This window comes from Neospora caninum, chromosome X (genome assembly GCF_000208865.1).
Source record: "Neospora caninum Liverpool complete genome, chromosome X".
Taxonomy (NCBI): Eukaryota; Apicomplexa; class Conoidasida; order Eucoccidiorida; family Sarcocystidae; genus Neospora; species Neospora caninum.
The window spans coordinates 3,375,658-3,393,141 of NC_018396.1; the positions used below are offsets into that span (position 1 = coordinate 3,375,658).

Genomic DNA, 17,484 nt, shown 5'->3' on the forward strand with positions numbered 1-17,484 from the left:
TTCCGCCACTTGTTCTCTCGACTTTTCCCCTGTCACGCGCGTCTGCCTGGCAGTCTCCTCCGGACTCGCTTTCGCCGGCGACTTCACCGCTCCAAGCTTGTGTTCCTCTGCATCTCCTTGCTCACCCCAAACGCCTTTTCCCTTCTTCCCCTTCTTCCTTGTCAGCGGCCTCTCCAGGGGACCTCCTTGTGGCGCGCGGCTTCCGGACAAACCCAATTTTAAAGATCGCTTCCAGGCCTATCCCCTATAAACCCCGTGGCCTTGTTTGTGGCTCTTGCATCTGGATCTCGACCAAGGCATTGTCGTGCAAGCGCCGCGTTTTCTCGCTCTTCAGCACGCCCCAAACGAACTCGTTCCTTCTCAGACCGTTTGCTCGATATTTCACTTCACGTCTCTGAAGGACGGTAGTGGAGACAACGAGGGCGAACGGAGCGTGCGGTGAGAGGAGACTCGCGCGAGAGCTCGAGGGTCCGTGGGAGATCTGGACCGAAGTCGCTCCATCTCGTCGCCTCTTCTCTCTCGGACGCTGCCACGCGGCGAGGCGCGTCGCGGCGTCTGAAACGGCTCGGACGGATTCCACAGGCGCTCAATCAGCTGCGGGGGTACACCGTGCTGCCGGAAGATCGCCCAGAGAAAGTCGCTGAGCAGCCGGCGAGTCTCTGCCTTGGAGGAGAATTGCTCAACCGCAAAGGAAATGATCGCCTCTGCTCGACTCTCCGCGGCAGCCTTCAGCGAAGCCTCCTCCGCGATCAGTCCCAGGCACCGACACCCCTGGGCGACGACTTCGACGTCTTTGATGTTTGCATCCATAGCCTGGGTCCCGAAAGAAAAGGGAAGAAGAAACCAGCAAACAGGGTTCTTTCAGGCAGCTCTCGTGTGGTGGGGGGCAGCGACAGCGAGACGCACAGGGCGAACGGCAGAGACGGGTAAAAGGCGACGGAGCAAGCCAAGAAACCGGAGTGGGATGCTGACGGGGTGAGGCTCGTTGACGAAAAACCCTGCGTCAACATATCCGCCTTTCACCGGTGCCTCCACACGCACGAGCGCATGCCTCATAAATTGTCAATGCAATCGCACTCACACATGCACGCCCAGTGTCGAGATGTGCATCTGTGCACGCCAGCCCTTGGCTGTACACACCATGGCCCCTAGTGGACATTCGCATTTGGTTTTCCTGTTTTCACGCCTCCAGAGAAGCATGTAAACACCTAGACATGTGTATACATAGGCAGGTGAATACATGGATACAGCTCTACAGCCATTGCGTGTCGGCAGATGGACAACTATTGTGATGCACGTTTGCTCTGTTTCTTGCTGCCTTTGCGGCCGCTGCGGGGTTTCGCCAGCGCACCTTGCAGATGACGTTCACGCCTCTCTCCATGACGGCCTCGGCGCACGGCCGGTAAGAGGCGCAGTTTGCAATACAGCAGAGGACATCTCGGCAGAAGGAGGCGTTTTTGTGGTGTTTGAGGAGAACAAAGAGAAAGGCAGTCATCACGCGGAGACGAACGAGGTCCGTGTAGATCCGAGACCCCTGCGGCTGTCGGTACACCAGCCGAGACACCGCTCGGCACGCCACTTGACAGGCCTACAAAAAAGGTACAAAACAAGTCGAGATTGCAAAGTCTTCAGCGAAACCACAGCACGAGTGCCTCCCATAGACATCCTCACACAAAAGAATATATATATATATATATAAGTAGAAAAGTGCATGCATGTATGTGTACACATAAATGTGCGAACCCAAAACAGTCGCAGCACACCAGGAGGTATGTTTGGTAAGGCAGACTCTCTCGTTTTCACGTCGACGCAGCCTTGTCCGCTCCGAACAATCCGAAACACTTCTGGAAAACGAACTGTACACGCTTTTCTTGTGCAGTGTGTGATACGCACTGATATAAGATACACATATCGATATATATATATATATATATATATATATAATATATGTAGAGCAAAGTGCCCAGATATATCTCAGCAGATCTACGATCAGGCAAGGTCATCTGGTAGTCCATGCATGCACGCGTATATATTTATTTATGCATTGCATGGGGTGTTTATTGCGTGCCCAGTTTGATGGGCCTCGAGAGTGAAGCGACAGAAGTGCGATTTTTGCATCTGTCTTTGGCGGCGCACCCTGAGTACCGGAGGGATCCGTTGGTGTGATTTCCAGCGCATCGAAGCATGCGAATAAAAACACTTTGTCCCAAAGGCTCCAGTGCGTCCTTACCACACACGCAAACGCACAAACGTTGCGTGTTCACACCCAAGGAGAAAGGCAGCTGAAAGGTGATCCCTTACCTCCAGGTCGGCGCTGCAGCCTGTGATGGATTTTACGAGAGCCTCGACAGCGTCGAGTTCGACGAGACGCTCGCGAACCTCCGCCTGTACAGACACAGCACACGATAGAGGTGCAAAGTGAAGGACACAAGCAAGGAGACCAACAGGAAAACCAAGACGAGGGCGGCTCTCGTCATCGAGGCTATACCTGAATATATCCATATATCTCTATATGTATATAGATAGACATAACTGTTCATGCTTGCAAAAATTGTAACTGTCGGAAAGGATCGACTCTCAGGGTCCATACCCGAGACGTGAATTGCTGCGTCAAGAAACCTCCCAAGAGAGATGCATGCAACTATCTGGATGTAGAAATACAGACATGCACGTATAAATAAAAGAGATATATCTACGAGTACATAAATATATATATGCATATATAGATGCGCATGTTCAGCCAGTAAACATATATATGTACATATATATATATATATATATATACATAAACACGTGTATATATATATATATATGAGAAAATGCGAAAGGCAATGCGGGGTTCCGGTACATCGTGTACGCACGGACGGCCGTTTGCCAGTCGAGACGCGAGCAGAGCAACTGGGGAAAAAGGGAAGGGGAAAGGACGAAGCCAACCGCAAAAGCCGAGACGAGACACAAGCGTGATGGGAACATACGAGTTCGTTGACTTTCGCAGCCATTCGCTGAATCAGATCCGCCGTGGGAATGACGACTTGCGGTTGGTCGGACGAATTCTTTAGGTTGTTCACGATGATGGCCCATGTCAACCTCTCCATGTTCTGACACACAAGCAAGGGAAAGGAACTGGAATCTTTGTCAAACACACACTTTGATCTTGTCTCCTCCCCGTAGCCGCCAACGTAGCAAAATTGTAGTACTCTAGCTCTGATACAGATATATATATGTATTGATACGTTAGATGCATGTTTGTCATGGATATAAAGTATGTGTATGTTAAACCTCTATAGCTACGAGCACGTAAGTGTCTACCGTGAGTACGACCGCGTAGCGTGACGCTGAGTCGTCTTCCTGACCCTTTGTCTTCTCTCCGTTTATACAAACTACCTTTTTCCGGGAAGTGGTTATGTTCTACGCGTAATATATGGATTACTTTTGTTCCTCTCTGGATCACTCCTGAACTCGCAAGTCGCCCGCCGCTTGAGTCCATTAGGCCTGGAGCCCTGTGTCAGCATTCCGGCTTCGGCGACATGTGTGTCGGGCGTGAATTCATTCTCTTTGTGCGTTTTTCTGCTCTGTCGCGCTGCGTTTTACGCGCGTTGTCTCCTCTCACCTCGTTTGTTACGGGGAAGACGGCGTCCAGTTTTGCCAGTGCCCCGCACGCTGCGCCGACAACCTCCGCGACGGCTCTGTGGCGGGCGATACATTGCTTGATGAGCAGCACCATCTTCGGTTGGAGAAGGGCCCGACATTTCGGGACTGTCGCGAGAAGCGAAATGACTGAGCAGAGCGAGAGCGCGATCGTTTGACTCTCCTTGTGATTCAGCGTCGCAGTGTACATACGCGAGAGTCCCTCGCTGGCCACGTACTCGCAGTGGAGTAGAGACACCCCACACAAGGAGGAAAGAGCCTGGCAAGCTGCGCCCTGCAGGCGGCGGTGCTGAGAGTGGCGATCCATGACCAAAACCACCTGCGACGGACACAGAGACACGAGAAAAGACACGTGAAAAAAGGAGACACAAAGAAGGAAGCAGAGAGAGACACCCAGACAGTTGAACAAAGGCACGGACACGTCCGCATAGTGTCAACCGTCGCAGATCTTTGCACACGCGGACGACGGATTACGTCGGTCTAACTCCAATACAATCAACGGACACCTCTACGCGGGGAAGCGCTCACACACGGAGATACATGTATTTCAGCAGCCTTCATTCTCATATGTAGATAGATAGATACATGTGCGGAAAGGTATTTATGTATGGCCGCGCGGTTTCATTTGCCGTCTGTCGCGTAGTCCTGTATGCATATTTCTATTTACACTTGGTATGTGTGAGTATATATATATATATATATGTGTAGTTTGGGAGGGGACGAATGGTTTACCTGTTGTACATCATTTGCGTCTCTTCCCATCCACGCGGGTGGATGAGGATTGTCTAACAGTTGGGTGAGTTCGGAGTAGGAGATTCCGCGTCGGAGCTTTGCAAGGCCTTCCGAGACTTGTATGCTTCCCTCCTGCTTTCCTTTCGCTCTTTGGTGCGCTGCGAGCTCCTCCAGTTGTGCTCGCTTCGCAAAAGCGTCGATGGCCAGGCAGGCTCTGTGCGAAGAAAAAAACACAAAACTCCGTGACGCTGAGAGAGGCGGACGTCCAGAGCGCGCGTAGGACGGCCAAAGACGAGGCAAAAAAGCGAGAATATTAGGAAGAGATTGAACAGAGGACAGAAGGAAACACATTGGTCCAGATGTGCAAAAGCTATGCAGTCTGGACATCAGCGCTTCCACACGTGCACAATGCATACATTGATCTATAAATACATATACACAAATTCAGAAGTACATATGTACACAGAAATAGCATGTATACAGAAGTACATATATGCATATATATATATATATATACGCACATGCGACTGTTAAGCACGAAAGACAGGCTCTCTACATCTTACACGACACGAGATGCGGCATGGAATACGGCGAGCAAAGAAAACAAGAGGGTAGGGACGAGAGCCGAGATGGAGGAACCTTAGCGACATTGGAAGGAAGAGGGGAGTATAATACGGCAGATGAAAAGCTGAGTTTCGTCACAACACGCGCTTATTTTCACGCACCTTCAGCGGCACACAAATCTTCCTCAACATTCACCTCTATAGACATGGAGGCATCTAGTTGGTGCGGCTACAACATGCAACACCTTCGTGCATGCATATGTGTATGCGAATATGTATGTATGTATATATATATATATATATATATCTGCATATACATATACATATATATATATATATGCGTTTGCGTGCTGATTTAAGGATACGGGAGCTCGCACGTTTTGTGGATGTCCACGTGTTTGACGGTTTCGCCATATGTGTCCGTTCGTACCGCGTTGGGACAGTTGATTCGAATTTCCATTTTCCGAGTAGACGAACAAAGAGGGCGTACTGCTCTTCTTTTTTGTGCGGCGAGCGCGCGACGAGCAGCACGTGGATGCCGTAGCTGCAGAGTTCCGGCTCCGTCGCTTTTTCAATGTAGTTCAGGAGTAGGTCCACCAAGTCTGAATTTATGACCACCTGCGGTCGAATGACGGCCGCCATGACGGCGATGATGTCGCCTCGGAGACTGCTTTCGTCGATCGCCATCAACGTCGTCAGGCAGTCAAAGAGAGGCACGGACAACTGTTCTTGATACTTGCAGTCTGAAAACAGCAGAGACGCCGCACAGGCACAGCCTTACGGATCATGCTCGGGGTCGTGCTTTTTGCCAGGAAGACGAGGAGAGGAGAACCGCGAGCGAGTCGTGAAAAGAAGACACCCGCGGGGACACAGGGAGACGGCGGCGGCCTTCAAAGGGGACTGCGGCGCGAGGAAAGCGACAGAAAAGGGACAAGCGCTCCGCGAAGAGGCCCGTCTGCAGAGCGTCGCCAGTTCGGGAGTTTGAACCGAACGGCGCGAGGCGAGCGGTAACAGGTGAGAAAGAGACCCGAACCGAGAGAGGTCGAGGCTCCGACTCACGTTCAAAGATGTTGAGGAAGGCAATGACGCCAGCGCGTTGAATGTCAATTTGGTACGGGTAGTAGGGCACGGCCTCCATCAGCACGTTGGCATATTGCTGAAGAGATGGAGAGAAAGCAAGGAGTACGCGAGACGCGTGAGACAAGAAAGGAAACGGGCACGCGAAGCGAGACGAGACTCCTACACACGAAGCGAAGCGGGAAAGTTGACGGGGAGAAATCGACGCAGGATCCAAGTGCCAAGCGCAGCAACGGGGAGACACAGAAGGGGAGAGACCGGAGCGATGCCCGCAGAAAGACGCGAGGGACGGAAAAAGACGCGAGGGACGGAAAAAGACGTGAGAGAACTCGGTGAGCCGGAAACGAACGACCGCGCGTCATTTTACCTGTGAGTGTGGATCCTCGCGCACAACTTTCTTGCAGCAGGCGAACGCAAAGTCGTACACGTCCTGGGCCTTCTCTTTCAAACCAAGCTGCGCAAACCGACGGAGAAATCCCAAGACACTCTCCGGATAGACAAGGAAGGACCGCCGGAAAAAAGACAGGGATTTCCGCGTCTCGGATTCTCGGAAAAAGGATCAACTTGCAAGAGGTTGCAGGGAGTTACGAAGCCATGTCCAAGCACCCGCCGTCGGACCCGTGCTTAGGTTTTCGTTCAAAGCCTCTGGCTCCAACGCGTCCCAAAGAAGAAATTCAGAAAGCAAAACACGGGTTTCCTGGTAAGATAAGATGCGCGAACCTCGAAAGTCCACAAGGGACTCACCCACGTCAGGTACACATAGATGTAGTCCTATGTATACGTATAAAGATATATATGCATATATGAATGAGGTGGGAGGACGGATGGGAGGTAGAGGCCGGTCCAAAGGAGCGGACAGATTTGTGAATCCCAAGCAGAGTGTCAAGCCATCAAAGGTTCGCCGATAGAACCGAAAGCAAACCGCGCATATGAACTGAATAAGATGCATTGAAAAGGAGCTACGGACACAAATGCCTGGAAAGCACGACGGATGTAGTCCACCGCACAAAGGAGAGAATGCGCAGACACATGCCAAGCAACCCATAGACTGAGCGGCTCTTAGACCTAGAGAGGTGGGTGCACATAATTGAAGTGTATCGACAGTGGTTCGAGAGAAGGCAGACGAGTGTGAACAGCACGGCATGGAATCCTGATTATCTGCGTTTTTGAAACGGGAGAGAGCATCGGGAAGCGGAGATTACAACAGACAGATTGACTTCCAAAATGACGGCTCAGATTCTCCGCAGCGCACGAATTGGGATGGCCAAAGAGACACAGAAAACAGAAGAGAAGAAGAGAGAAGAAAAGAGAAAACCCCCAACCAACCTCGCGGCCTGTATCTTACTTGGCCACTTGCGAGGAGTTCCTTGATCTCTCTGTACCGGGCGTAGACTGCGGCAGCGTCTTGAGGCTCCGGAGGCGGTTGCAGGTGGACAAAGGTTTCGCATTTTTGGGCGGGTAAGCGCCTCGCGAGGGCTGAAAAAGGAACGCCGAGACAAAAAGACGAATTTCGGAAGCAGAAACGTAGTGGATACAAAAGTCTAACAGAGCTAAATTTGTGCTGCGTTCTCTCTTTGCCATTCCTCTGTCCACCGTACCCCTCCACACATGCATATGCATAAACATCCGCGCAAATACACAGTTACATATGTACATATATATATATATATATATATATATATATGTAAATGCCTACCTAGCAGAAGATACATGAATGCATGCCTGTGTATAGATGTTTATGTTTGCATAACATTTGTCTGTTTTTTGTCTTGGAAGTCAGAGATAGCGGAAGGGCGAAGCAACACGAAGGCCACGAATTGGCATGAGGGACATGAGAGACCGGGCCCGACCGAACGCGGAAGGGAAAGGTAAAGAAACACGAGAGGGAAAAAACAGCGGAGACTGTTCCCCTCCCTGGTGCTCCAGAGAGGCGTCCGACCGCCACTGACTCCTGCCTTTCCACTGCAACTTGAAAACGGTGGCCGCCACCTCTGAGCCGACTTTCATCCGATGTCGCGAGCTCTCAAGCACGTGCCGCATCGACGCACCCTCATCTGTGCATGCATTCTACGTAGGTTTTTGCAGCGAATGCGTGCACCTAAGTGGACCGGGATGTCTCTGCGCGTTTCCACGGATATCTGGCTGAGTTCACTGTATCACGGCGGTGCGTTCTGTGTTTTTCTTTTTCGTCTGTCCCGGTTTCATCACTCACTGCTCCTTGTGAGGTCAGCCTTCCTCCGGGTTTCTACAGGTAAGACGACGAGGCCTGCAGAGAGGAGTTGCTCGGGAACTTGCACTTTCTCTAAGTCCCTTTTGTCATCGAAAGACGGCTCAACTTTGTCAAGAGACAGGCGCTGGGCGTCGCTGGCCTTCCCGCCCCGTTTGTCCGCTCCAGAGCCGCGTTCCACGGGTTGGGAAGAAGAGAGTGTGCGCGACAGGGGCGTCTTGTACATGGTCAGCGTTCTCTGGACGCCGAGACTGGGCATCGCATGCAGTTTGCTTTCCCCTCTGTCGACTTTGGATCGTGACGCCCTTCCCTCGCCACGCCTTCCGTCGTCTCTCTCCCGTCTTTCCTTCGCCCGGCTGGGTTCAGGCTCCTCGTCCCGGTCTCGCTCGCGCGTCTTTGGACTCACAACGCTCCGCCGCTTCATCAGGCTGGCTTGCCTCATCCGATCCGCAAGCGTCTCCGCAGCCTCCACGGTCAAAGTTGCTTGGCGGCGCTGAGAGCCCGTCCGCGACACTCCCGTCTTCGGCCCCGGCACCTTGTCGTGGGAAGGTCTTCTGCCGCGCGCGTCAAGCGAGTCTTCCCGACTCCTTCGGTTCAACTCGAGGGAGTCGCCTGCTCGCTCTGGGACGTCTGGGTCTCGGCCTCGCGCTGCGTGCGTCGACTCTAGCCGCGCGCGAAGTTCCGCCTCGCGGAGTGCACGTGCCTTGGCTTCTTCCGCCTTGGCGAGCTCTCGCTCCGCGCGGGCTCTCCTCTCTGCGCACCGCGTCTCTTCCTCCAGGAGCCTCTGCCGGCGCGCCAGCAGCTCCACGGCTTCTCGGGCTTCCTCAGCCGCCCGCATCGCCTCTTCGCGGGCCTTGCACGCTCGCGCCTCCTCGAGCGCCCGATCGCGCGCCTCCCGCTTCGTGCGGAAGTACTCTTCCCAGTCTTCTTCTTCGTCCTGTTTCTGCTTCTGGTCCTCCATCAGACTCTGCTCTTCCTTCAACAGGGCCGAAGCCACGGGCGGCGGGACAGGAACCTCCGGGTGGACGGGAGGCAAGGCACTCGCGGCCACGCCCTTTTCCTCTAGCTCGCGTCGCCGCTCCTGGATCGCCTGCTGGGACAGTGGCAGGCCGGAGCCGTACTCGGGGTACGGATACAGCTCGGGGAACTTGGAAAAGTACTGCGCGGGGTAGCCGTTCCGGCGCACGGGGACCGGCTGAGACGCCTTCCGGTACCCCATCTGCCGCAGCAGAGACGCGACTGCCAGCCTGCACTTCTGGGCTGGCAGTTGCTCCAAGGCGTGACCGAGATCCAACTGATCCAGCTTCTCGAGCGGATCCGGACCGGCCTGAGTGACGTACCCGCAGACTGTCGCGTCGACTGCGGACTCGGGAGGGAGCTGCTGGCGCAGCTCCTCCATCTTCTTCACTTGCTCCCGACGCGCTTGCACTTCTTCGCTGTCTTCCCCAGACGCGTACAGCGCGCGGTGGAACGCGTCCCGAGTCCGGTGCTCGAGGCGGTCAGCCTCGCTCTTCATCGTCTGGAGGTTTTCCTTCGCCTCATCGATCGCCCGCATCTGCTCCTTGATGAATGCCTGCTGCTCGACAGTCAGTTCACACAGACGCTCGTCGACCCCCATGGTCCTCCACTCTTCGACCTCGGACTTTGCTTTGCTCTCCAGCAGCTTCCGCCCGATTTCTCGGCTCCCCTTCTTCAGGGAAACTGCTTCCGACTGAAGCTGCTGCAAGACGCCGTCCATCGTTTCTTTCGCAAACACGAGGGCGGGGTTGACAGTTTTGTCCTTCTCGACCGGCCCAAGGCCCTTCCAGTCCGCGACCGCTCTAGCCCCGCAGACAGGGCCTGCGACCGCCGGGGCAGCCGGAGCCGCCGGAGCGCCTTCGGAGCCCGCGGCGGGGCGCCCGTCGGGGCTCCACGCGGAGCCCCGGCCCGGAGGTCCCATAGCGCCCGGAAAGAAGGGCGGAGGCGCCGTCGTCTGCCAAGGCAGCACGAGACCGTCGCGCGACACAGAGGCGCCAGAAGTCGCAAAGCCCGGAAGCGCTGTCCCTGGCCCTCCTGGCCACATTGCGGAAGGCGCCCATTTTGCCGCCTGTTGCCGCTGTTGGTACAGGCGTTGGAGACTTTGAAGCGGCTTCGGAAGCTGCGGAGGAAGCCGAGCGTAGGCTCCGGGGCCCGGGGTCGCGGGAAGAAAGGAAGGGCGTGGCGGAGGGCTCAGAAGAATCGGTGGACGATCCAAAGACCGAAAGAGCTGGTACTGGTACTCCACCGCGTTGCGCGCGCCTACGATGCCTGCATATTGATGCTGCAAGTCTTCCAGCCTAAACAGAAACCAACGGGAGGAGTGGGACAGCGCAGATTCCGCGACGCAGGACACCACAGAGAAGCACACGCCCTCAACTTGGCGTTTCTTTTCCGAACGCTCGCCAGGCCGTCACTTAGTGTGGACGGCCTTTAAAGAGGAACCGTGGACAGGGAAGAGCAGCCGCAAAAACGGAAAGCCAACTCGAGGCGAAAGGTGGCAAAGGGTGTGCGCAAACGTTTTCGCATGCGCAAGGAACGTTCAACGGGCGATTAGAGCAGCAGGCTGCGAATTCAGGGTTCGCGCAGAGCTCGCCAGCGCCCTCGATACATCCCGGAGAGATGCTGAGACGGGGGTGAGAATACATAACCGAGGGTGGACATACAGAGGAAAAGGACCAAGAACGAAAGAGACTCGGCCCGGGCCACGCGGTTGGCGCGCAACCCCCACGGTTTCCCGAGGAGTGACTTGGGCTGCCTCCGCCCCACGAACAGAGAAATCCAAGAGACAAGCGGGGAACTTGGAAGCAGACTGCGGGACCAATGAACGTCTGCGACGGATGCTCTCCAGGTCGTTGTGTGTGGCATGGCGCATGTTCGTCTCCCGTGGGTCCAGTTTTGTCTCAGTACCGAGAAACCGCGTGTCGGCAGCGCCAGAAGACAAGCAAGATGCTGCCCTGAGCAGTCGGATGCACGCGGCTCGCCCTAATTCGCACGCGCCGCTTCTTTTCAAGTACGCACCTGTTCAGAAAGTGGTGAGGCGGACTGGCGCCAGGCGGCACGGCGAAGAGCGGGCCGGCGGCGGCCTGGCCGCCCACGTGTCCCTCGTGTTCGCCCTCCGACGCTGTGCCGTCTGCTCTCTCCGAGGGCCCAGGCGGAGGAGTCAGTTCCTTTCGACATCGCATATTGGCGGGAATGTATCGCGAGGCTGGCGCCTGGGCTTCTACTGCAGAGTATCCACTCCTTTGTGGATTGCCCGGTTTCCTTGGGCTATGCAGAGACGCAGGCAAGGGCGCGGACGGGAACAGTAGAGTATGGCCGTTCCCTTTTTCCACGCCATGTTGCCAAGGACTCGTTTGCCTCCCTTCTCCGGCGGCCTCGGGGCACGCCGCTCTCGGCGGCTGCGTGGCAACCTGCGGAGTATCTCCGTTCTCGCCATACGCCCCACCAGAACGCAGGGGTGCACAGGGATGATGCGCAGTGGGAAGATCAGGAACAAACGCGGAATGCTGACGACTGGGGCCAGGAGAAGGGTGAGGCGAAAAGTTGTGCGTCGTGGTAGGGACTGACGGCGGACTGAATCCCACAGTCGGCGAGCACGCAAAAAGGGCCGTTGGGCGACACAGGTCGACTTGCGAAGCAAAGGAGGAAGGTTCACGAGATGGCGACGGAGTGGGTTCGGACCCGCGAGGTGTAGGCTCGTACGGGCAAGGCCGGTCAGGGGAAGAGTCCGGCTCACTTGAAGCCGGGGGAGCTGAAGCAACGGACTGGGAGACGCTGGCTGCAGAAGAGCGTGAAGGTGAAGGCGGTGATGCAGAGCTGGGCTCGTCACCAGGAGGGGACCGTGAAAGAGCGGGACAGGAAAGGGAAGTCTCGGAGGTACAAGGCAAAGAAGGCGCATCGCCGACTGTTTCTTGCAGCGCCTTCGCTAGTGCAGGATACTTGGCGCGGAAATCGGCATCCTTCAGGAGAGTCGACGCCCGTTCAGAAGCCGTTGAACTGTCTCGATACGACCCTTCCTCTCGCCCTTCTCGCGCGTGCAGCGAAGCCGACTTTCCCGACACCGCGGAGGGCTGTAAAGCAGCCTTCTCTGCAGGCCTGCAACACAGCACAGGAGCCAGATAAACAGAGGAAACCAGAGCGGCATGCAGGAAAGGCGGGACGCCGCGGAAGACCCGGGGCGGACCGCGAAATGCGGGCAGTCAAGAGCAAGAGACAATTACGAAAAAGAGCGATTGCTAGAACGCGGGCCCGTAAGAATGGTACGGTGGGGAAGCCTGAAGACGAACGCAGCGCCTTCTAGAAAAGACGCACAAGAAGAGTTATGTAGACAAAGGTGAGGAGGAATGCGTGGGGACGCGATGCATGCAGTACCAGAGAAGCTGAGGAAGTTGAACAAAGTAGTTGGACCAGACGGGGGTTTCCCGAGAAACTTTCCTGCACCTATGCTGTGTTTCGACTCAAGGGATTTGCAGCTGAACAGCATAACACGGTCCGATGCAATTTCCCTGGTCTCCACATCCTAGATACTTTTTCCGGCACTATCTTCAGCCTGGGTTCGTGCAGGTCTTTCTCTGACAGGTGTTGGATTTCGATTCAAAAGAGGAAAGCATGAGAACGGTACATGCCACAAGTTCAGGTCCAGTCGAAAGTTGCCCACCGACGTCGTATACGAGGGTAAAACGCAAACGCTTATTCGCTTTACAGTGCAGACGAGGACGAGCTCCCGGACAGAAAAACCAGATCATGCCAACAAATCAGTAAGTACGGGATCAAAGATGGCCAGAAATGTTGACGCCTCCACAGTTGTTTGGTCTCCACCGGATTTATGCAGGTCTCTGCCTAGTCAGCCACCAAAGCAAAGCGGCATCCAGCCGACACGCCCGCGTCTGCGAAAAAAAGAGCCTTTTCTCAGGGGATGCTGGCCAGTTTTGTGAAGTACCTTACCTGTGAGGAGCGGAGCACGGTTCCATCGTGTAAAGCGATGGAACAGTGAGATAAACAAGCTGGGCACTGTTGGTGATACTGCCTGACTATTTCTTGTGGAAAACGATAAACTTGTTGAAGAAGAGAGAGCTGCATCTTGAAGTCCTTCTGGATATTCTCAAAGCCTTGTCTACGGCTACACGCCTTCATTGGGCAAACGAAGGAAGAAGCGACAGACACAAAGGCATGGTTGAAAAAACGTGAGTAGGCGATCGTCGGTGTACCCGTGCGGATCCTCCAAACAAGAGTGGCGGTCCTCTCAGGAGGACGTTCCTTCAGTCGCAGTAGACGACAGGAAAAAACGGCGAGTGGTAAGACAGCTGTGGAAGTGACACAGCGTTGAAGACAGAAGCTGGGAGATGCAACAGAACAGTTGGAAATGTCGTGTTGAACGGCACATCATAGACGGTGTGTGGACGAAATAGCCCTAGAGCGACGAGGGACAGGGAATGGACAGGGCGGCCCAGGGAAATCAAAGACGCGACAGGGGCACAACTCCAAATCTTGACCTGCTCGTCCGATAGTCATCGTGCTTCACACTAGGGCACTCCACATGATCGGCCCGCGACAGCAGGAACCAGAGAGGTGTTATACCACTGGATATTGCGCGAGAATAAACTAGCGGGTTCGCTCCATTCCAGCGACTGTGACAAAATGGGTCCATTCGTTCAATTGTAGGTAATTTGGGCTGTGTCTGTTGTAGCTAGAAGCATTAACTGGCGAGACAGCCTCGTGGAGAAACTCTAGACAGAGGGACTCAAGGTGAGCAAGCAGTTGCAGGAGCTGTAAAGAAGTGGGGGACGATGAGTGTGAGCCGCAGAAAGGAGCAATGCGTCTCGGCATACTCTCAAGGTTCCCCGTCCTACCGTCAGGCAGATGAGTTAGCGAAAAAGAAGAAAAAAGACGTAAGGTTAGCAGGATGCATCCCCCGCTTCTCAGTTTGCAAGTAGGGGAAACATTAATTCGATGATGCTGGCGTTCTTGCTGGCAAAAGAGAAAGACGGCCGATGACATCAACGGGATCGCGAAGGACGGGGGAGATTTTCTCAAGACACGAGCAGTTCACGAACCGCGGAAAGAAACAGGACCAGAAAGACGAATCAACAGTCTGGGACCCTCGTAGTACATCGAAGCGCTTAGTGTGCCAGAAAAAAAACCGTGGAACAAAATAAGAGCGGCGAGATGACGAGCATGTTAAAAACAGGCGCTGGAAAGAGTCTTAACGTCCATCCCATTTCGATACCCGCCACAGTGGGCTCGTCCGGCCGACAGCGAAGTGACAGCAGCGGTTTCTATATTGGGCCCCAGATGAACCCTCAGAAACCGAGGCATTGGCGGGGAATGAATGATGGAGGAAATGTGCAATATTAAATTCAAAGGGGAGTGAGTAATACTTCAATTCACCGGGAAAAGTGGAGCTGCTCGGTCATGCACGCAACTGGAGCGTGCAGCGGAGACGATGTAAGATGGGTCTAGTGGCCGCAGTGGGACGACGAACGTTGCGAAGGATCGAAGAGTGGATCTGCCCAAGTGAAGAATATTTGATGCGAGTCGACTGATATACTCGGATCAAGCCAGAGTTTGTCAGACACTCCTCCGGAGAAACCAGCGGCTCGATACTATCGAAAACTACATCACTATGTATCATGGTACCCTACTCCTGTAGCCGGCTAGCGCTTTGTGGCTACAGAGTGAGCCTACCTTTTTCGGTCATTCACAAGACAGGCGGGTGGCCCGCCTCCTTTGCGCGACAGGATGCACTGGCAGCGAACGAGCGGCAACCCCTGAAAAAACTCATAAGTGGATCTATATTGGGCGGGCGAAGTGTGAAGTATCTTGGAAGACATTCTATATCGCAACGGTGTGTTTATTCGGATGGCTTTTGATTTGCCGGTAACCATTCTCGCCGCCCAGCTTTGCGAGGATTGGAGAAGGGAGTCTGCAAAAACCACCACAGATCGGAACAAAAAGGCAATTTCGGGTTCACATGAGAACTCGGTCATTCTGGTCTCTTTCCGAAAGCGGAAACTGAACTAGAGAGTGAACTAACGAGTCAGATATTCCATCGCACTCACTGCAATGAGCTCCTATCGGCCTATTGGCCGACCAACAACACATTGTTTTCCCTTATAGATCTCTTTGAGAAAACAGACCGGCAGCGCATCGCTAGACAAGGAAAGCGTGGTGCGCCATACAAGAAGGTCTATGTGACTTGGTCCACGTGGTAACGGCGGGTGGGCGGGAGAAATTGCCGGAATGGTTTCTGCCGTGGGGCACGAGCATATCTGCGCAAAAGTAAAATGATCGGCAGACATAATGAAGAGACACTAGCTAGAAATATTTCATGTCTTAAAGACGCATACGTAAGGGCATAGAGGTGGAGTGTACGGACACAAGAAATGAGCACTGCCGTCTGCCCTGTTACTCAAGCGGTCTCGACACGAGAACTCTATTCAGCAGCCGATACTTTGTAGACCTGACAGGATGTGGTCCAAGGCCGTTCTTAGCGTCCTTTTCTGCGGCTTGTTCTGCACTGGTGTGAAGGCACATATTCCTGAAGCTCTTGAGCGGTACACCCCGAAGCATCTGGAGGTCATCGGTGAGCCCGCCGCTATTACGTGGTCCCAATGTCGCGTTACCTTTCGTCTGCAATAATAGACATCCTTCCCAACGACTTCGGACCGACAAGTAAGCAGAGGTACCATCTACGTCCACACAGGCAAATCCCGCCATAAACTTTCCTCCTAGTGGTGAACCCGCTCGAGCCCACTGCTCCGGAAGATATTCCCCCTCAAACTTTTCGGGGGCCTGTGTCTCTGGGCAACTCAATCGAGCAGCTACTACGGGAACCTGCTCGATTCGGTAGCTTAGAGTTCTACGTTAAACAGAAGATGCAGACATACCTCCACAGAGTGAGTCAGGACCGACAGCTACACGCCAAAGACTGCTGATAACTTGTGCCTTCAGTTCCACAGGGCTGTCGGGCAAAACACCGTCATTTTCCAGGTTTGGTTGCCTAGGCAAAAGCTTCTGCGTCACCATTCCCACAGAATGATCCGTTCAGCTCGACGCATGATCACGCATGCTTTGAGACTCGCGTGCTCCGGATACACGGCAAGGCGTTTGCATGTGCGAGACGATGTGGGCCGAAAGACACAGCCACGCACCACAGGTCCTCAGAAGAAGTGTGCAGCGTCTTTCTCTGCGCAGCTTCGTCGACCGAACGCACAGCTACGGGCTGGGAGCGCGTAGGATGGGAGATAAGACAGTGTCACGGTGCTCCCCTGTGGCTGGCTTGGCTCCTCGTGTTGTCGCCATTCTTCCAGATGTGCAATGCCGCATTCCTGGACTTGATCAATGCTGACAGAGGATGCGACTCCCACGATACCATGCACCGTTGCAAGCAAACTGCTGTGCGCACAAAGCCTGACGAAGTGCAGCGATTGCTTGTCGGAACGATCTTACTACGACTTAGGACCGGGAATAAGACCCCCGCCTTGCGCCTAGACAGCGAGAGGATCGCGCTCTCTGCAACGCCAGTCTGACGATGAGTGTGTCAGTGACCTTGCTTGCCTAATTTTACCGTTCATAAGGACAACGACGCACTTTGTGACGTCGGTGTCTGGAGCATCAGCCTCGTGCTTTGGAAAAACACTCAAAGATCCCCCCTCTAGTAGTCAACGAGAGCTCGACAGCTGCCAGAGCAAAGTCACTACTGTGCATATGCATATGGGCCCTGGTGCATGGTATGGGCAGGCAACAAAACACTGTATACGAGGTGGATCCTACACACTACCGTGCGTACCAGATACGGAAGACGAAGGTGACCATGCGCAGGCGACGTTCAACGGGGTACGACCGACTGCTCCCTCGTAGCATCCAGGCACTCTGCCACGGCGGAAACTCTCACAGGCGTCCCACTTCACCCTCTCTTCACTGATTCACTATCCGGTAAACAAAGACATTCAAGATCTAAACCAGTAGTCCAACTCGTAGAATATACTCCCCAGAAAACGCTTATAAGTAATCCTGCTGTTAATACGAGTGATAACAGTAATCCATATATTCCGCCTAGAACAAAACCGATGTGGAATAACCTTAATGTAGTAGGATATTGAAATCCAACGCTTCTAGCCGTCCCAAACCAGTAGTCCAACTCGTAGTATATACTCCCCGGAAAAAGCTTTTGACAAGATACAGTTCACACGCCTGCTCAAGTTCAGCGGATACTATTGA

General features: G+C 54.1%; 2 protein-coding genes across 2 annotated transcripts; one reads left to right on the plus strand and one right to left on the minus strand.

Moving 5' to 3' along the window:
- Positions 1 to 381: 381 nt before the first annotated feature.
- On the minus strand, positions 382 to 13,235 carry NCLIV_048720 (conserved hypothetical protein; the record flags this gene model as incomplete). Its single annotated transcript, XM_003884424.1, has 13 exons — positions 382 to 813; positions 1,352 to 1,588; positions 2,302 to 2,385; positions 2,976 to 3,098; positions 3,611 to 3,967; positions 4,381 to 4,594; positions 5,374 to 5,686; positions 6,003 to 6,099; positions 6,388 to 6,474; positions 7,366 to 7,496; positions 8,233 to 10,562; positions 11,284 to 12,360; positions 13,210 to 13,235. The coding sequence occupies 13 exons, from the start codon at positions 13,233 to 13,235 to the stop codon at positions 382 to 384; spliced, it is 5,508 nt and encodes a 1,835-aa protein (XP_003884473.1).
- Positions 13,236 to 15,732: 2,497 nt separating this feature from the next.
- On the plus strand, positions 15,733 to 16,324 carry NCLIV_048730 (conserved hypothetical protein; the record flags this gene model as incomplete). The annotated part of the gene is made up of 5 exons (XM_003884425.1): positions 15,733 to 15,847; positions 15,907 to 15,936; positions 15,997 to 16,160; positions 16,216 to 16,254; positions 16,313 to 16,324. The coding sequence occupies 5 exons, from the start codon at positions 15,733 to 15,735 to the stop codon at positions 16,322 to 16,324; spliced, it is 360 nt and encodes a 119-aa protein (XP_003884474.1).
- Positions 16,325 to 17,484: the final 1,160 nt, after the last annotated feature.